The sequence below is a fragment of the Myotis myotis genome, unplaced genomic scaffold (assembly GCF_014108235.1).
Source record: "Myotis myotis isolate mMyoMyo1 unplaced genomic scaffold, mMyoMyo1.p scaffold_m19_p_6, whole genome shotgun sequence".
Taxonomy (NCBI): domain Eukaryota; kingdom Metazoa; phylum Chordata; class Mammalia; order Chiroptera; family Vespertilionidae; genus Myotis; species Myotis myotis.
Window position 1 is genome coordinate 15,780,652 of NW_023416368.1, and position 21,431 is coordinate 15,802,082.

Here is a 21,431-nt window from a genome sequence, read left to right on the forward strand (position 1 = left end):
AGTAATTAAAGGGCACACCAGGGACTTTACATCTTGGAGTATTTGTAAGGAAAAGAGTAGATTTTTGGACAAAGTTGCATGTTACTCTGGCTTATTACTAGAATTTTAAACTTCTTAGTTCATTATTAAATTCAGGAATTTTTGAACATAGATCAGATCTGAGGCTTCCATTTCATTGTGTGCTAGTCAGGTGTATGTTATCAAATTGTAAAGAAATTACTTTGTATTGAAATAAAATTGGACCTCAGAAAGGTATGAAATTTCTGTTTTACTTACAGGACTGATGATGGGGATCTTTAGGTCATTTGTGCTGAGAAATTATATAGTAAGTGATAAGGGCTTTTAAACACTTACTCAGGATTTGTAGATTCCCTAAAATGCTTATAGATAAAAAAAAATGCATTTAATCCCTTTGCTGTGTGTAGGAAGCCATTCTTCTTGATCCTTGATTTATACAGATTTGGAATGAAACCATTCAAATGTGTTTATATTTAAGTAGAAATTGTGTTAGATTATTCTGAGTTAAATTACATTTAGTAATAATAGTCATAGTTTTAAAGAGAATTTTCAGTATTTTATTTCAGGGTATTTTAAAATTAAGATTTATAAACCACCTACTCTAAAATTAATATAGGTAATGGAGTATACTTTAGATAATTTCTGTGTTCTACTTGCACCAAAGAAAACCACAAAAACCCCAATGCTTTATTACTGAAAAATGGACTAGTGCTGGCATTTTTTAATTCATGGCATATGAAAAACTTAGGTTTTTTTACTCATTTTGTATTTTTTCTTCTACACTGTTAAAAAAATCTTTTTGAATGTGCCTGAAAAAAACATTTCAAAACATTGTAAATATTTGTTTTAAAGATTTGTTTTCTGTGAAGCAATGTATTTGATCTACTGATATTATAGTAAAAAAGAGCACAGTTGTTGTAAAGTGTATTACCTTATATTTCTCTGCATTTATAGTGTTTAATCATTTTAATTTAAATATGATAATATTTAAAACATATCCATAGAAATTGAAATATTTTCTTAGGTATTGCATTAGTATATGAGAGTCAATGACAGAATTAAGTTATATAAATGGAACTATAGTCCCACACAATCTATTTCAAAAAAATGGTCATCAAATGCAGATGTTGGAACTCCTAGGGTCTCCTCTTTTGATTCTGATACGATAATCTGTTAATTTTTAATTAAGATTTAAATCTATAATAAATAAGCACTTCATTTATTTCAGATATTTTTTGTTTGTATACATTTATGTAAATACATTTTTATAGCAGTGTTTTAGACTTGTCTAGGGAATTGGTTGGGTTCCCACTTTCCCTCCCCAACACACACATGTCATTATTCATATAGCTTAGATAATATTCTGTTGATCCCTGTCAAATAGTCAAAGTATGGAATTTTAGAGTTACTGTATTTGAAATTCTCTAGCTCAAGTCACCGAGGACTCCATTTTAAAATAATCCCTAGTCTTATTATTTTGCTTTATTTTTAATATCTTTTAGCGATAGTGATGAGGAAAAGAAAGCAAGAAGAGGCAGATCTCCCAAAGGTGAATTCAAAGATGAAGAGGAGACTGTGACGACAAAGCATATCCATATCACACAAGCCACAGAGACCACCACAACCAGGCACAAGCGCACAGCAAATCCTTCCAAAACCATTGATCTTGGAGCGGCAGCACATTACACAGGGGACAAAGCAAGTCCAGATCAGAATGCTTCAACTCATACGCCTCAGTCTTCAGTGAAGGTGGGAATGGCACAAATTTACACATTATACACAGTTTTATTTTTATAAATTACTTTTAGAATTACTGCATTAGTAGGCTTAGGCATTTCCAGACAATCATATTAATTATAGATCATTTGGCATGTATTACTCAGAGTCATTCATTAATAATAAGAAATCTCTTAGGGGAAAGAAATCTGTCTAATTCCTGAATGAATGTCTGCACTTTCTATGAAAGTAGAAATGACACTCTTGGTTCACTTGGGAAAGGTTGTGAATCAGAATATAGTACATCTGTTTCCGTCTAGTTACACCTCTGGTTACCAAGTACAACGAGATTCACTAAAGAAAACATGGGAATATTTGGAAGTTGTAAGAAAGGGCAAAAGACGACCAAGTAGATGTATAGGGGAAATGGTCTCATTTAATACAGAGATGGCGCCTTTAAGTGGGAAGCTTATTTATTTGGTGGACACTACTGATCCATAGTAGCTCTTACTCTTGTACCTTCCTCATTTATTTTTTATTCACTACAGAAATGGATGTTCACCTACTAGATACCTGGTCACAGCTAGTCCTTTATTTTATTTATTTTTATTTTGGGGGGGGGCTTCCGGTAAAAACCGGAAGACCTGCTGGACAAATTAAAAAAAGAGCTGTAAGCACTCACAGCTAGTCTTTTAGACAGAAATGTGCCAAAGAGGGAGATTTATCTCAAAAAAGCTAAATTGTTTCGTCACTCCCCCTACCAGTGTTTGCTCATCTTGTATCTTTGCATCAGAAGTAGCTAAAAACTAGGGGAAACATTTTTCTAATGCATCCTGCAAATAGTAGATGACTAAAAATAAAGCTTGTCCTACTTATTGTCAAGAACAAGTAGTATGTATGCCCTAGCCGGTTTGGCTTAGTGGATAGAGCTTCGGCCTTCAGACCAAAGAGTCCCAGGTTCTATTCTGGTCAGGGGCATGTACCTTGGTTGCAGGCTCCTCTCCAGGCCTGGGTCCTGGTCAGGGCTCATGCAGTAGGCAACCAGTCAATGTGTTTCTCTCACATCAATGTTTCTTTCCCTCTCTCTTCCACTCTCCCTAAAAGTAAATGGAAAAAATATCCTCGGGTGAGTATTAAAAAAACAAAAAGAACAACAAGTACTATGTCAACTTTTGCCGAATACCTTCTAGTTACTAGTATATAATTTCACTCACATTTGCTCTTTTCAAGTTTTGATAAAAACCTCAAAATTACAACTCAACTTTAGTTGTAGTTAAAGAGCGGATATGGCTGTTACTTCTTTCTGGTCTTAGATTCCCCCTGTTGTGGATATAGTTATTTTACTGATGGTGGCAGTACAGGATCTAGTAAATAGTTAAAACCCAAATACATGATGGTTATTATGTGGAGAATTCATTTAAGGTTGCATGAAGAAAATTATCCCAACTGCATAGTTTCTAAACAATAAATCAAGATTTTTATATTTTGTAGGATTTTAAGTATCAATTGTAGTACAGTCTGAATATGTCACTCTGCCATAAATATTTTATATTTTTTATTTTGTTTTTACTACAAAAAAAGTTCAGAAGGTCAGTTCTTGAAAAGTTTCTCAACTATTGCAGATCTCTTTCAATCTCAAGGCCTTTTTGAACCATGATACAATATTTTAATCTTCAAAGCTCAAATTAACAAGCCTAGGAACTCACAGTGTTTCCCTATTGCCTAGCAATTCTGTTCTCATGTAGTGTGTATGTATTGAATGTATAGCATATGCTTCATAGTGCTTGGCACTATGGGGAAGAGAAAAATCATATTACCACTCCAGCCCCAATATTTAGTTTGGGAACTAAATATGAAATAATTAATGTCAAGGTATATCAAATAAAATAGAATTGTACTGACTTACATAGTATGTAAACAGTAAGTGTTGCTAAAGTTCACAGAATCATAGAATTTTAGAGCTTGATAGAATGTTGGCCTGTAATCCAGTGGATCTCAGACATTCTGAAGCATTGGAATTATCAAGGGGGCTTTGTAAGACTGTACAGGCCAAGATTCCAACCCGGGCAGTATGACTCAATATATTGAGATGAGGCTGGGCATATGTACTTCTTAATGCTTCTCATGATTCCGATACATAGCATTAAGATTGAGTAGAAAGTATATGTTCCAGAGTGAAATGTAATAAGAAACAATGAGTTAGGGAAAAGAGGAATGTGGATGTTACAGAAACGATCTCTCCATAAGGATTTCTGAGTCACATCTGTTTTTTCAAGAAAACTAAATCTACCCCTAGTAAGATAATTACAGGTATTTGTGTCTAAGTTGGAAATTAGAGTACAGCAGATTCAGAAAATATAATAAAAATTAGTTTTCTAAGCTTATTAATTGTCTGTGTATTTTCAGACTTCAATGCCTAGTAGCAAGTCATCCGGTGACCTTGTTGATCTGTTTGATGGCCCCAGCCAATCAACAGGTAAGCTTCCACATTGGCTTTTTATTTTTTAGAAACCTTGGTTTAAGAGAAGTTTTTTAAAATGTCAAATAAAAGGTGGAATGAAAAATAAATTTTTTTGTTGTGGATTTATTTTTAATATGAAATTAGTGAGACTTGAGCATTACTTGGGGGGAATTGTCTAGTTGCCTGAAATAAGGAAGAAGGGTGCTTAAATATTTTATCGATGATTTAGTATTTCCTTAATGTCTTTACCACTGACTATTTGGGGTCCTTTGCTTTCTTCATAAGCAAAATGTACTGCTCTGCTTGTGTTACTACCTTGTGCTGAATCTTCTGGCTTTCAGTATCAGCCATGCCTAGAGTTCATTCATTTATTCAACAAGTATTTGTTGAACCAGACACAGGTCTGGGTGCTGGAGGAATATAATGCTTAGTAAAACAGAGTTCTTGCCTTCTTGGGAAGGTCAAGTGGTGGAAATGCAGTAATTGTTAATCAAGAGTCACAAGTAGTTACTTAGTTACAAACATGCTTAAAGAAAATTGAGATTTTACATTGCATTCAGTGATTATAGAGTTCTAATAAACTTAAACTCCTGTGCAACAGGTCAAACAGCTTAATAAAATTTCTCTTTAAAAACAATTTTCCCCAACCTGTTTAAATTTCATTTCACATTAAATTGTAGATGGCAAGATTGGTATATAAGTAATGTGCAAAAATAAGTTTATTGTTCCTAGTTGTGTGTAATGATTTTCTAAAACTGGACTAAAATTGACATTAGTGTCTAAGTGGAAGTCAGATGGAAGTCACTTCATTAATAGTGCAGTACATATAACTCATATGAAGTCTCCTGTGATTTTCTTCTCCTTGCCCACTATCATAACAGTCTTGGACTGGGAATGAACTCATAGTGTGTCTGGTTCCACCTAGTTTCTGAAATTCTTTAATTCCCATTCCTTTTTTTCTGTAACTATAAAATGTTTCTAAAATTATCCTTTAAACTCTATTGAACTGTCATGCGTAAGGTTACAAACAACTGCATTAGTTTTCTTAACAGTTTATGTGCTTTTTGTATGTTTAAGATTTTAACTGAAGTATATTAACTGGCAGCTGGCATGAAGTCCTATAATAAAGACATAGTGTCATAGAATATCAACTATTTTGGACTTCATGGCATGAAATATTAAAGAGCCCCTTTCATGCATTTGTGGAAAGTTTTAATGGAGCAATCAGAGAAGAAATAACTAAGAAGGTCAGATGAGTGGATGTAACTTTTTCCCTCCGTGATTGCTTTGAACAGAGAGAATTATTAAATACCTACATGCTTATTTGCTTGACAGGAACACTTTGTGTGGTTTTTCTTCTCCAGTGCAAACAGTAGATTGATTAATTAAATGGAAATAGCAATTAATATTAATATAGTAATTGACACAAATGAAATCTGGAAGGTTTAGCTTAATATTCTCTTAAAAACACACACACAATTGCGTGTGGGAAGTCATCTCCTATTTGAAACAGTATGTTTAACCAGTTTGTGCAGACTTTCCCAATCAATATATAAATTCTGTTACCCAAAATATCTATTTTAGTAATATATTTGAAATTGAATTCAGCAGTGAAAAAATTGGACATTAAGTCTTTAGCACCTACATACACATGAGGAAGTCTAAGAATCTACCATGTTAGTTAGTATTGCTATTTGGTATGCCATTGGGTGTCATTTACCAGATGTGCCTATGCTTATAATGTTACTATCATGCACATAAAATGGACACAAACTATAAACCTAAGCAGATATGGCATCTGTACTGCTCACCAGATAAATCTCTGAGAAAATGTTTAGATTTTCTCTTTTTATATGTTATATCCTTATTGTTAACAACTTCAAAAATATCCATGTGGTAAAATCATTGTAGGATATTTACCAGGTTTAGAAATATACATGTGAAACCCATTCATCAAGATTTACTTGAGCCCAGCCAGTGTTGCTCAGTGGTTAGGTGTCGACCTATGAACCAGGAAGTCATGGTTCAATTCCTGGTCAGGGCACATGCCTGGGTTTCAGGCTCAATCCCCAGTAGGGGGCATGCAGGAGGCATCCGATCAGTGATTTTTCTTTCATCATTAATGTTTCTATCTCCCTCTCCCTTCCTTTCTGAAATCAATAAAAATGTTTTTTTAAAAAAATTTTTTTAAAGATTTACTTGAGACTATTTTGATAAATGTCCCACTGTGGTGATATTCTTTTAAAATCTGTATTCAAATAATATTTTGGTGGCTTTTATATACAGGACATTTCTAAGTAAACATTTTAAAATGAATAATATTTTAAAGTTTTTAGAAAATAAGCCAATTAGAAATAGAACACCCAAAACCATTCCATTTCATTTTTTAAGTATATCTCACTTTAAAAGTTCATGTTGTCTTCTTTGTCCCTTTGTAATTAAGGAATTTAGGTCATCGTTAACATACTATTAAATAAGTTATTTCTAGTACAATAAATGGTGTTGAAGACAAAATACACCATAGCTGATAGACATTACATGATTTGCATATGTTTTGATTTCTTTTTTTTTAAGTTAACTTTTTTTAAAGATTAAAGTATATCAAATCCAAATGTTCATTACATTTACATTTGAACCTATTACCTGTATCTAATAATCTCTAAAGTTTGTTGAGGATATTTACATAAATATGAACCGCGTTGTTACATCCTTAATACATCAATTTATATATTAGAGTTTCCTGGAAGTTGTCTCTAGTTTAAGCCAAATTTACAAAAGTAAAAAATTTTAATATATTCTCTTTTCACTATAAAAGTAATGCTAGAAATTTGATGGAAAACAAGTGATTGACCATAGAGTTAACTATTAATTTTAGTGAATACTCTTTTTAAAATACATTTTCTATATATTCAGTCAATATATCTTAGCATTTATTGTGTGGCAAATCTTTTGTCCATTTTTTTAATTGGGGTGTTTATTCTTAAGTGGTTTTTTAAAGAATTTCTTAAATTTGTTGTATTTACATTTTTTGTCATTTTAAAAAATTTTGTGTTAGAATCCTTTATGCAGAAGTTTGTTTTCCTAATGCAATCTACATTAAATTTTTTTGTTGAAGGAAATTTCATTTGTAGTTCAGCTATATTTTTCCTGTTCTCACAGTATTGCTTTAGAAAATACATGTTCCCAGCTGGTGACTGTAAATAACCTCCTTGCTACTCTGAAAAGGCAGATGGAAATGGTTCATTTATAATGACAGCTCTCATGTGGGAATCTTGAAGGATAGCTCTTGGTGTGAAATTTAGCAGTCTTCCACATGCAGCATTTTTTGATAGACTCTTTGATTTAAATTCCCTTAGATAGAAGTTATCTGGGGAAATGCTTAAGTATAGAAAATTTCTGTTGAATTTAAGGCATTGGTATGAATAACATCATGCATATAGGTATGGATAGTCCCTTCTAGGAGAAGACTTTTCCTAAATAAAATAAAGAGATTTTTAAATTTTAAGGTAATTTTCGGAGTTGAAGATCAAATTGTGTAAAAACACAAGTAGAATCATAATTTCTGGCACTTCAGAAGATAAAAGATAAATTCTTTTCGAGGAAGGGTGGTTTCTGTCTGTAAAATAGTTAAGTGTGTATGTTTCCATTCTTTTTTTAAATTTTTTTATTTACTGATTTTAGAGAGAGAAAGGAAGGGAGGGAGAGAGGAAAAAACATCAATTTCTTGTTCCACATATGTATGCATTCATCGGTTGGTTTTTATATGTGCCCTGACCAGGGATTGAACCCACAACCTTGGCGTATTGGTACAACTCTGTAATCAGTTTAGCTACCCAGAATGTTTCCATTCGTCACTCCCAGTGTTCTTAAATTAGTCGTGTTGAAAACAAATTCCTTTATAGTATGGATGGAGAAGAGTAATATTTGCTAGAGGTATGCTATAAATATAGTATAGTTTTAATTTAGGTGTTAGAAGGTAGAACAGTAGAATAACCAAGGTAGGTAATTATCTAAAATATTACATTCAGGATATGACAAAAATAAATATCTTACCCAATTTGAAGTTGTAATTTACAGTACTCTGCTTTTATCTGCAACATGAATTTTCTTTGTAGCCCAGACTGAATAGGATTTAAAGATTCCTCACTTGTTTGGCATAATAAATTACATATTGATGCTTATTCACTGCTTGGATGAAGCAAATTAAAATAATCCCCAATTTTCAAATCCCTTAATGTTATAGTAAATGATTAACTATCCTTTTGTTACCTAACAGTAAGTATACTTTGATCAATATTTTGAACATGAAGGAACATTACAGAAGACAACTTATGAATATTAAGCAGCAACTGTTTGCAACATTCATTTCCCTGCTATTTTTTTTATTAATATATGTGCCTGTTTAAGTAGTTTAAAAATAATAGGTCATTGAGCTTTTGTGCCCCTTGTCACATTTTATAATGACATATGTACCTATAAAGAGAAAAACAAGTCACTGTGATATCCTTTGGACAAAGCAAAAGTAGATGTATGAGCTGTAGTGTTGATAGAAGTAGAGAACCTTGGCCTTGGTGGGATGGGAGTTAGTTTATGCTGAGTGAGGATATGTGTGAATATGTGCATCTGTAATAAGGTGAAAGAATGAAGAATTAGTTATGCCTGCTGATAGTTGACTTCAATAAATGTGCATTAAAAAGAAATAATAAACACACGTGTATCCAAAATTGATTTGTTCCTTTTATTACTGCTGGCCATTTATTAAGAAGGGGAGATGGTTCTAGTTTAATTAACCCAGTTGAGTGTAGCAGATGGGGCAGAATGTCTTGCAGCGATAAGACAATTCAGAAATGGCACCAGATGTTGGAAGCTGTCCCTGGTGGTGTTTGAGTGCAGCCCAGATGTTCCAGTCCCACCTGGCTAGTTTCTAAGCACTGCAGGCTAAGCAGCTGTGATGTAACCTGTATAATGTTCGCATAACACTAAAAGCACCATAATTGAACTGCCGCTCTAAACTTCTAAGTTTGTGACTCTTAAAAGGTGAAATCTTTAAGGACAAACAAAAATAAGGACAACTATTTAAGGTTTTAGATCCTTTGGCTGTTGCTATTTAAGTGATAATTGGAGAGAAATGGGATATTAAAATTTAATTTAATGTTACTGTTCAAATTGTAGATAAAAGTAAATATTCTTACCCAAGTAGTGTTTACAAGTAGTGTCTCATTGTATGAGAATGTGATGTTATGCACAGAGATTGATTTGGATCTCACCCCTTTAAAAACACCAGTTTAGAAGTAGCAAAAAGCGGTTACTTTTTCATGTAATAAAAATGCAAATATTTGCTTGCTCATGAACTGAACAAAGTTTTTTCCCCTAACTTTTATTTTTTTAAATTTCAAACCTACATAAAATTTGCCATATTTTCTTTCTCTCCTTAGTTCTCTTGTTGTTTTATTGTGTTCCATGCAAGGGAAAATTGCAAACATCATGACTTTTTGCCCCTAAAATATTTCAGCATGTATCTTCTTACAACAAGGGAATTCTCCTTTTTAATCACAATATAATTATCATACTTGGGAAATTTAACATTAAAACACTATTAGTATCTAATAATATACAGACCATATTCAAATTTCTCTGGTGTCTCAATTATGTCATTTCAGGATAGCCCTTTTTTAAAAATGCAGAGTCCAATCAAGGATCATGCATTTCATTTACTTGTCATGTTTCTTTAGGCTCTTTTAATTTAGCGCAGTCCCAGTCCTTTTTGTCTTTTATGATGTTGACATTTTTTGAAGTCTTAAGAGTAGTTTTACAGAATGTCCTCAATTTGTATTTGTATTTGATTCATTCCTCATTAGATTCAGATTTAATATTTTTAGCAGGAATTTTCTACATGCGTGATGATCGCCTTTTCAGTTCCTTACAGTAATGAGTCCATGAATACTATTTTGTCTCATTATTAAGTTTGATCACATCAGTTGTTACCCATCCAACTTCTCCATTGTAAAAGTAGCTTCTTCACCCCTTGGTATTTACTAAATAATCAGTGGGGTGGTATTTTGAGATTATGTGACTATCGTATTTCCCAGCAACATTTTACCCAGGTTTTAGCATCTATAGAAGATCCTTATAAATACCACAGTTGGCTGGATAAACTGCATGCCCACATTATGTTCATGAAATATAAGCGAGAAGGGTCAATTATCCTACTAGACACAGAACTGAGGAAAGTAAGAGTCTGTGGTAGCTTAAAGAGAACATGGTGACATGAAAACCTAGATCAACAAACTAGTTTTTATGATGGGTCTGGGCCAGGGGTGGGCAAACTTTTTGACTCGAGGGCCACAATGGGTTCTTAAACTGGACTGGAGGGCCGGAACAAAAGCATGGATGGAGTGTTTGTGTGAACTAATATAAATTCAAAGTAAACATCATTACATAAAAGGGTACGGTCTTTTTTTTTTTTTTTTTTTTTTTTTTTTAGTTTTATTCATTTCAAACGGGCCGTAGTTTGCCCACGGCTGGTCCAGGCCCTCTAATAGTGGGTATATTTTAAGTGTGGTGCTAAAATGGCTTCCTGAAATTACTATCAATTGTTCTGTGGTTCTAACAGTTTAACTCTTTCCTCATACTAAATTTCTAGGAGCATCATCTGATTTATTTGGTGGATTTGCTGACTTTGGCTCAGCTGCTGCATCAGGCAATTTCCCTTCCCAAGGTATGATCCAATTTGATTGGCCAGAAATCTAGGGTCCGTGAAAAGGTTATGAAAACAAAACCCTCTCCCTCCCACGTCAGCTTCTTTTTGGCATTTCTTTCCCTGTTATATTTCTAATTCCTAGTGAATTTATTCAATAGTATATTATTGGGCCAATGTCTTAATTGTGCCAAAGGAATTAATTTGCTCACAAACCGTTCAGGTACACTGAAATAAAATTGTTTTTATTCATAAATAAAATTTATGATTTTTTTATTGGGGGGGGGTAGGAAGTGTGAATAAGGATAAATCTCATTTTAGCAGCAAGGGTATTGTGCTTTATGTTTAGCTTATGATTTTCATGAATGAAATTCAGGGACCTTAGATTTGGGCAGACTATCTTACTAAAATTCATTTCTTTATAATCTGGATATCTTAAGAGCAAAGAGCATTTCTGTGAAAGATAATTGAACTTCATTTTGAAAAATCCTTAAATAGTAAGCAATTGGATATCAGGAAAAATTTCCTTATTCCATGTTAGGCCAAAAGTAAAAAAATGCCCTAGACTTACTGTGGTGATCATTTCACAGTATATACAAATATTGAATCATTATGTTGTATACTTCAAACAAATATAATGATATATAAGCATGAGTTGCAATTTTAGAAAGTTGGAGGCTCAAAGGCTTTCCCAAAGTTAAATGGTTAGCATAGTATATGGCAGAGGTAGAAAGATAAAAATATTAATTAAAAAGGGAAAAAAGACCCTAATCCTTGATGTTTAAGCCTATGTTCTAGGGAGTTGGCTTTTTTGTTTTTGTTTTGCCTTTTTAAAAATTGAAATATAATTGACATAAATATTTTAGCTATAAAAATCTTAACCCTTAGGGGAGGCAGGGAGGAAAGATGTAATTTAACTGAATTAGTCTTACTACTCATTTCTAGTAGAGTTATCTTTTGTTATAATAAGTGGGTTAAAATTTGTATTTAGTAATGTCTGGTTTAGGTTTGTAAGGATTTAGGAAGAAAGAGCCATAGTTTTAATGTGGTTTGGGGTTATTTTGACAGCCTACTTGTGTAAATTTCAGGTATTTCCCAGAAAGCAGAATTATGGAGTAACTTAACTGCTTCTTTTAGAAGTGTGGGTATGCCTTCTAAGGGTTCATATCTTGCTTTAGACAAATCAAAGTGGAAGATAAACATTGCCCTAATTTTACAGACTGCCTGTGTAATTCTCAAGTTCTTATATATATAAAGTTGCCTACTATGCAAATAATTCAAATATATTACTGTTACTAAGTGATACATCTCTTCATCTATGTGAATGTGATTAATATAACTTGATCACCATTACGCAAGGGGCTGAAATGGTTGCAACAATGATTAATCATTTCTGAACAATATATGCCCCACTAGAAATATCTTCCACCCATGATTAATCATCTCAGATAAAGTTTTCAGATGGGGCAACACATTTTGCCCCAGTTTCTATTCTATTTCTGTTTTATATATCAAGCAAATAGAAAATCAGCATAAAGTATACTTTATCCAAGTCTTACTTCAGTTAGTTTTAATTGTTTAATATATAGAATTAATAGTAAACCCTTAATTCAGTCTCTTTTGTAAAGAAGATCAGAGACATGTTTTAGTAAAACCCTGATATAATGAATATTAGCCCAGTTCTTGTATTGAATTGTTGGTAGAGCTTAGGGTTTCTAAGTGAATTACTTTCTTTTGGGGTGCTTACCTTTTAATATGATAATCCTCCTCCTCCTATATAATAAAAGGGTAATATGCAAATAGACCAAATGGCAGAACAACCAATTAAAGCACAATATGCTAATGATATGCTAAAGCAGCTCAACCATTAGCTATGACGTGCACTGACCACCAGGGGGCGCGTGTGGAACATGGTGGGCATGGACTGCTGCGGGATGGTGGAGCAGGTGAGGGGGGGCGCCAGACCAAGGCAGGGTGCCGGTGGCTGTCATGAGGCGAACCTCATGGTTACTGAAGATTCTTTGCTCCCGTGCACCACGGCCCCACTCACACCCACTGCTGGCGCTGGCCCTTATTGCTCAGTTCCATCAGTGGGTGTGAGTGGCGGCTGCTGGCCCCAATTGCCCCTGAGGGCTTCTCCACCTCCCACTGCTCCTAAGGGGCGATCGGGGCAGTAGCCCCTACTTGCACCCACTGCCAGAGCTGGCTCTAATTGCTCCATGCCATCAGCGGGTACAAGCAGGGCCGGCGCGAGCAGCGCTGCTGGCAGACAGGGGACCAAGGGCCAGCAGGAGGAGCCGGGCAGGGGTGCAGAGGATGGGGGGTAGGCTAGGGAGCCTATTCGTGCACAAATTTCATGTACTGGGCCTCCAGTAAATAATATAATATTAAAGACTGAATGTTGTTCTCTTGATATATAGCATAATAAGACACAGTATTGCAGTGATTGGGTTACCTTTTCACCTAAACAGTGTATTTCCAAGTTGTAAGTGAACATGGAGTACAAAGAGATGATGTTAATTAACTTAGAAATACAAACTATTTGCTTTCAGATGACAGTTTATATGTCACTTTTTTAAATTTGTTGTTCCATTTATTGATGCATTCATTGGTTGATTCTGGGTTCTGTTTTGTTTTTAGCTTTCTTCACTTTGCTTTTTCAACTTCCATTTAATTCATATTTATCTATTTGTCCCTTTCTTAAAGAAAGATTTATTTACTTAGATGTTTGTGTAACCTGGTTGAAAACTTTTTAAAGTATTGCTTGTTTTTATATTCATTGTGTTCAAAATAGTTAATATTATGTATGAAGAATTTATAAGTCTTGACTTACACTTTTATATGGCATACCTGAAGGAAAGAGTATGATATCTTAGCTCTTCCTTGTCTTTTCACAATTAATCCAAAGTAAATATAACAAACCTCTTAATCTTCACAACTTAGGGTTGTGTTTGTTTGTTTAAGTGAGGCACAGAGAGGTTTAAGTAGCTTGCTCAGGGTTTCACAGCTAGTAAGATACAAAATCCATATTTTTAAACACCAGTCTTTTAACTTACAAAGTTTTATATTATTGAATGCATTAAATCTTAAACTTGTAGTTATACTTTGAAGTGTAGTAACAGTTACCTTTCTTTTTTAAAATATTAGCATGAGTTTCCCTCTGAAGACAATAAGCCACATTTTATTTAAATAAATAGATTTTACAGTTCTATTTGAAGCAGTGTACTGAGGTGATACATATATTATGGCTACCTACAGCCCTTGTGTTATCAATGGAGCATAGCTAAATGGGTGAGAACTTCTTACAGAAATTTACTAACCCTACTCTTAATTTTATTTTTTTCTCTCCATGCTATTTTGCTTTTGTCTCATAAATTTAATCTCATGAATTTGGGTTTTATTTACATGAGATGGTATAAATTGTAGTTTGATTTTTCTTTGAACTTTTTAAAATAATAAATTAATGAAATGAGTGTCTCTTTGCATAAAGATTCTGGATCTCCCAGCAAAAAGTTTAGCCAGTTTGCAGGGGTTTTTTTGCTTTTTGGGGCCTCAGGCTAGTTCATTTTTGTTTAGCTGAAACCATATTTAATATTGCAAACTCAGGTGGAAGGGAAGTTGTGACTATACTTTCTACTAGAGGCCCCGTGCACCGGTGGGGTCCCTTGGCCTTGCCTGCACCCTCTCGCAATCCAGGACCCCTCGGGGGATGTCGGACTCCCGGTTTCAGCTCAATCCCCGCAAGCCAAGCTGAGGGACCCCACTCGTGCACAAATTCGTGCACCGGGCCTCTACTATGCATATAAGATCTTTGGTTAATCACTTCCCTCTGAGATTTGCCAGTCTGTTCTATGTTTCCATACCTGTGCATTGAACGTCTGCCCCCTAGTGGTCAGTGCACATCATAGCTAACAGTCGAATGGTCAAACAGTCACTTAGGCTTTTATATATATAGATGTGTCATTGCTGACCTGCTAAGAGATAGATTTTACTTCATAGGAGTTTTCTCTTTTTCTTTGTTACCTTGTTAACACTCATGGAACATTCATGAGAAAGAATAATGTCCAGATGGAGGTGGTACCTGAAGATGTTAATTTGGATGGACACAGATCATCTCTAATTTGTTTCAGTTTGTAGATTGTTATATTTGTACTGTGCACTTCAGAAAGTTTCTTACCCTTACCGTTCTCTCTTTCTCAGTAACTACAAGTGGGAATGGAGAGTTTGGTGATTGGAGTGCCTTCAACCAAGCCCCATCAGGCCCTGTTGCTTCCAGTGGTGAGCTCTTTGGCAGTGCCTCACAGCCAGCTGTAGAACTTGTCAGTGGCTCACAACCAGCTTTAGGTCCATCTCCAGCTGCCTCAAATTCTTCAGATCTATTTGATCTTATGGGCTCATCCCAGGCAACCATGACATCTTCTCAGAGTATGAATTTCTCTATGATGAGCACTAATACTGTAGGGCTGGGTTTGCCCATGTCAAGATCACAGGTGAGTTGTCTGCCTCCCTTGGAAATTGTGATTCATAATCTTTGAGATGCTCTAACTAATTTAATAGTAGATTAGCATAAAACAAAAATGAGCAAGTAATGTATAGATAGCTTTTGCACATTGCATTTATCTTACACACACCTTTCCCTGGTATAGTCATTTTGAGTTCTAGAGGGCAAGCCTTCTCGATCATCTGTAGTCCATGCAAAGCCAAGCATGGTGCCTAGCACAGTGATGGCACTTGCTGAAAATTTATTGAATTAATTTTAAAAATTGTATTTAATAGTTTTGAAAAAATGTTTTTAAGGAGAAGGAATTAATGACTAGCATACCTCATAGATATTGCAGGCTTGGTTCCATACCACCACAATAAAGCAAGTCACATGAATTTTGTCTTTTCAGTGCACTTAAAATCTGTTTGTGCTATATTGTAGTCTATTAAGTGTGTAATACCTTAATATCTAAATATATATATATATATATATATATATATATATATATACATATATATATATATACACATAAATATATACACCTTAATTTAAAAATTCTTAATTGCTAAAAAATGCTAACCATTGCCTGAGCCTTTATTCAACAAGTCGTAATCTTTTTGTTGACAGAAGATCTCTGCAAAGTGCAATAAAAAGAGGTATACCTGTATTGGCTTCACCCATGGCCAACATTCGCTCAGTAAAATCTCTGGTCGTGTTCTTCAAGTGTCACTTATTGGTTGCAAACAACCATTGCTAATAAAGAAAATCATTCCCTAAAAGGATCAATGTTGTTCCATGTTCTGGGCCCGCTCTACATTATGTAATGTTTATATAGGCTCTTCTTTTAACTCTCATTTTCATTAAGGAAAATTAAAATTGGGAGCTTTATAATTCACTTACCTAATACTAACTTAGAATTTGGACAAGTGTAAAGTTGGAATATATATATATATATATATATATATAGTCTTAAGTTGTACCAAGAACTTACTATTTTTGATTGAACCTATTCAGAATATTTGTGTATGATGTTAATTACTCTTTGTTGTTGTTGTTGTTGTTGTTAATGCTCACCCAAGGATATTTTTTCTGTTGGTTTTTAAAGAAAGTGGAAGGGAGGGGGAGAGGTAGAGAGAGAAACATCAAAGTGAGAAGGACACATAGATAGGTTGCCTTCTGCACGCACCTGCTGGGGATTGAACCTGCAACCCAGGAATCTAACCTGTGACCTTTAGGTCCGAGGGCCAATGCTCTTAACCACTGAGTAACACTGGCCAGGGCTAATTACTCATTTTAATGTGTGGATTCTCCTCTTTTGGGTGTTAGGATGAAGGAAGAGAAGAAAGAAGCAAAAGGTGACTGCTCTTTATAACAGAAATTAGATCTAACATTAAGAAAATGGACATGAAAGCCACACTAATACCATTAAATTGAACTATGCACCACTGAACAAGCCCAAGCCAGTTTATTTTTGAGTTTCTTTTTTATGATATAAGCATAAAGCCAATCTTCTTATTTGCAATTTTAGTTGCAGCTGTGTTGTGATTCTTTCCAATGGTACATTTTTAAATTATACTTCCTATTGCTATTCCTTTCCCTTTTTCTGTTCTTTTCACAGTTATCCTTAGTAACTACCAGAGAACTTTGCTTCTCTCTCCCAAACTTCTTCTTTCTCCTGAATTGGTCCACAAATATCAAGCTCCACTAGTGTTGTTCACTTTAGTCAATGGACATGGACATGGAGCAGGGAAATATCAGTCAGGATATATGAAATATAATTTGGTGTTTTGATTGTTTTGCTTTTTATAACATGAGAAATCATATCCTGAATTCCATTTTGTAAGAATAAATATTCTACTTGTACTATTATATTTCCTTAAAGCTATACTAACCTGGGATGGTGGCTTTTAGACTTTGGGTAATGGGAAGATAATTATTAGTGTAAATATGTTGTTTGTTTCTGCCCCAAACATGATTTGGACTTCTAACTTTTGGGGAAGTTAGTGATTCAGGGTATTGAAGACAGTATAGAACATTTGTGGTTCTTTTTAGTGTCAAGAGTTTATTACAAAGTTATGTATATATTTGGAGTTACTGTGATCAAACTGCCATCTGTTAATCTTTATAGAGTGGATGCTTAATTTTTAGAGCATTTTTCTATTTTCCAGCCTTTGCAAAATGTTAGCACAGTGCTGCAGAAGCCTAATCCTCTCTATAATCAGAATACAGATATGGTCCAGAAGTCCGTCAGCAAAACCCTGCCCTCTACTTGGTCTGACCCCAGTGTAAACATCAGCCTAGACAACTTGCTCCCTGGTATGCAGCCTTCCAAACCCCAGCAGCCATCGCTCAATACAATGATTCAACAACAGAGTAAGTTGCCTCAAGACTTCCCATTTCTTTGTGTACATGGAATCTTTTGCCTTGATGCCAGGATTGCTTCAAGCCATGAATAACAGACTGTGTGTTCACTTGAGATTATTTTCAAATAGTACTTGTTATCCCTCCTGACACATTGAATTACTTTGTATTCTGCTCTTGACATGATAAAACTTACTGTATTGTGGTGAGTGTTGGGGGCCTTATCACTAAAATAAAAATAGTGGTAGAAAATTTTTTTAGTATAGGCAAATATAACAAGGATACAAAAATCATCTGCAGTCCATAATCCATGGATAATCACAATTCATACTTTTGCCCATCGCAGAGTTGGGCAAAAGTAGGTTTACAGTTTGTATGGAAAAAACATGAAGGTTGTGATTATAATGATACAAGAATAAACTGTTTTGCATACTCATAACTGTAAACCTACTTTTGACCACCCCTGTATTTTTAATACTTGAGATCATTCTGTCTATATTTTGTTTCTTGCAGTTCTCATTCAACATAATTAACATTTTTTTCTGTATTGAATATTAAGAAAACTATATTTTAGATCTTTATAGTTATCATATCAGTGTACAGTTACTGTTGTTGGTTATTTCTATTGTTTCCAGCTTTTTGCTATTAAAAGAACTCCATAATTTTGTTTGTATAATTATTTGTGCTTGTGATTTTTTTTTCCTTAATATAATATTCTAAAAATACAGTGAGTCACAGGATTTAAACTTTTTTATGGTTTTTGATACACAGTAGCTCCTGACAACTTGTTTGGTTGGATTCCACAATAGATTTTGTGGAAATGATTTTTAAAGTGCCTTCTGTTTTCCCCCAGGCCATTCTTACTGTTTCCACATCTTTGGGATACCAAAGCTAACAGCCACTGAATATTTCTCAAGAGCAAACAATGCAAGTTAATTGACTTCTCTTGTAAAATCACTAAAAGAATTTTATTGTGGCTTACAGATAATGATGGTTAGGAAGATTGCATTATTTTTCTGCTCTATGAATCTAAGAATTCAGTGTGGTAAAGTTCTTTTGTCTCTTTTCTTCTGGTAGATATGCAGCAGCCTATGAATGTGATGACCCAAAGTTTTGGAGCTGTGAACCTCAGTTCTCCATCAAACATGCTTCCTGTCCGGCCCCAAACTAGCCCTTTGATGGGGGGACCCATGCCGATGAGCATGCCCAATGTGATAACTGGCACCATGGGAATGGCCCCTCTTGGAAATACTCCAATGATTAGCCCGAGCATGATGGGCATGAACATGAACATAGGGATGTCAACTGCTGGGATGGGACTGACGGGCACAGTGGGAATGGGCATGCCCAACTTAGCCATGACTTCTGGAACTGTGCAACCCAAGCAAGATGCCTTTGCAAATTTCGCCAACTTTAGCAAATAAGAGATTGTAAAGGAGCAGATTGAATGAAGGATTTTTAGTGGTGCAGATAGGTGATGTTGGGATGGAAAATGCTAATCAATTCCCCTCTTATCAGTTAATTAAAATAAACCTATGTAAAGAACCAAAAAGGGTGTTTTATAATAGTGAAATATCTAGTATTTCAAATTGCCAGGCAAGGGCAGTTCAGATGAGGCAAACTATTTTCCCAGTGAGAATTGACCAATGGGGTAGTGAGACCATTGAAAAAAAGCCTTGATAAATTGAAGAGCCCATTTTAACATCATAATTTGCGGGAGGACTGCAATAGGGCTGAATAAATATGTTTGAATCTCTAATTTTATACTTTTCTTTTCCTGAGGAACTTGATTTTTCTGTCCCTGAATCACCTTATCATAATTGGATCTGTTCCTTTTACTACCACTCTTGAGCCCATATATTAAATCATTAAAGTTGGATGATCAGTTTTTTATAAAAAAATATATTTTTATCCAAAAAAGGCATACATATGTGATTATGGCTAAATCAAAGGTAACTGGAATGTATATACTTTTGCTAATGTTCCAGCAACACTGCTAGTATACTCTCCAAATTTTTATTGTAACAAAACTTCTTTAAGTAATTGGTGATAGCTATGGGAATTTTCCCATATCTTCTGCTATAATTATCCTGTGCAGAACTAGGAAAAGTATTTTTTTCAGGACTGCTCTATTGTTTCCTTTAAAAGAAAAGAAAAGAAAAAAACCACCTCCAGTATTTTTGTTTGTTTTAGCAGTCATTATTTACAATTTGCAGTGGTTAACTTGGCAAGGCTTCCTTCCGTGTTTGTCCCTGTAGCCACCATTTATCAGCAACAGTCAAAAGAGAAAAATATTTATTTTTATTTTTTTGGTCTCTTTTCAAAAAATTGGAAAGATAAAAATCCACTAAGACCTTAAGTTAAATATAAATGTTAGAACTCAGCAATGTCAACTTTTAGGTTTTATACAGTATTTGTTTTGTTTTGGTTTCAAGTGTGTATAATAAGGCATTAGCAATGTGGTTCCAATAGAGAGAGGTTAAATATATAAAATTAAAGGAGACCTGTAGCAGTCAAAGATTTTATTGATTTAATGGCAAATAAAGGAAATTAATTAAAATGTTTTTGTTTTCCTGCTGTAATTCTGCATTAAGCTCACATGAGAAATCATGATTCCAGAGTTTGGAATGCAAAATTGTTTCACCCTCAAACTTGGGAATATTTTTAAAAATAAATACTATAATATAGGTATCAAATTATTACCTCCCACTTTGTGTTGAAATTTTTTTTATCGATAAAACTTTGTTTCCATTGTATTCATAATGTTCTGTTATAAATAACATTAAAATGTTCATTAAAATCAATGTCAAACTGCTTTTTCTTTCATTCTGTTAGACATTTGAAACTGGGGGAAGTATAATTTGGGCAAAGTAATTTTTATAAATAATTTAAAATTATTTAATGACTTCTCTATTTTTCTTATCAAACTCTACTGTTAGGAATTTAAAATGAAGCAGCAAAGCTACCCTGACCCCCTCCATTCTTGCTAATGTTTCATCTACAACATTTCTAATTAAGCAGAAATTCATGTACTTCTGCTAAGTGGTAATGAAAAGTGATTCATTTGTTGAATAAGAGATGAGAGAGAGTGTAATTAGGTGACTGTGGTTTTTAATCTTTCAACAATTTAGTGTGTTTAGATTAGTTTCAAAGAATAGGAGCTTTCAAGTGTTACTTCAGAGCATTCAAGCCAGGCTCTGGTGGCAGTATGGAGAATATCTTCACTGATAATTAAAACTCATAATCTTAAATGAATTTTCTATAAATTGAGAGTTATAGCATCACCTTTATATGGTTCTTGAAGGAAATATTTTGTTTCTAAACTTTTGTGTTTAAAATTTTTTTCCTAATAAAATTAAGATTTATTTGTAAAGCATTTTCTGTACTATGCCTTCTTCCTATGTTGTGTCTATGGACAGAAGTAAGCTCCCATCTCAAGTTATTATTGCACCTCAACATACAGTTTGATATTTTACCAGAATGTTTTGTTTTAGAACCCATGAAAGAGAAAACATAAGACTTGCCTCACTGAAGGTCCATCCAATTTAATGATTCATCTCTGAAGGGGTTACTAAGTGATACTTCAAAGAAAAGTTCTAATACTCCCAAATCATTTGGATTTGGCAAGAAAATACTTTTCTTTAATAATCTATTGGTCTCCCTTTTGCCCATCCTATACCCCTCTTCCTTTTCAG

At 34.2% G+C, this 21,431-nt stretch overlaps 1 protein-coding gene and 1 non-coding gene across 5 annotated transcripts in view; one reads left to right on the top strand and one right to left on the bottom strand.

Moving 5' to 3' along the window:
* CLINT1 (clathrin interactor 1) overlaps positions 1–20,547 on the top strand; it is a 54,218-nt gene extending 33,671 nt beyond the window's left edge. The window contains exons 7-12 of one of the 4 annotated variants that reach the window (XM_036311919.1): positions 1,521–1,767; positions 4,141–4,210; positions 10,839–10,913; positions 15,093–15,382; positions 17,544–17,748; positions 18,814–20,540. In XM_036311919.1, the coding sequence (XP_036167812.1) occupies positions 1,521–1,767; positions 4,141–4,210; positions 10,839–10,913; positions 15,093–15,382; positions 17,544–17,748; positions 18,814–19,160 (1,234 nt within the window). In that variant the 3' untranslated portion in view covers positions 19,161–20,540. Of the gene's footprint in view, positions 1–1,520; positions 1,768–4,140; positions 4,211–10,838; positions 10,914–15,092; positions 15,383–17,543; positions 17,749–18,813 lie in introns of all 4 variants that reach the window. The other 3 variants (XM_036311920.1, XM_036311922.1, XM_036311921.1) reach the window with 3 other exon arrangements.
* On the bottom strand, positions 2,351–2,414 carry LOC118659443. The gene has a single exon (XR_004968561.1). It is a non-coding gene; the product is annotated as a U7 small nuclear RNA (small nuclear RNA).
* Positions 20,548–21,431: the final 884 nt, after the last annotated feature.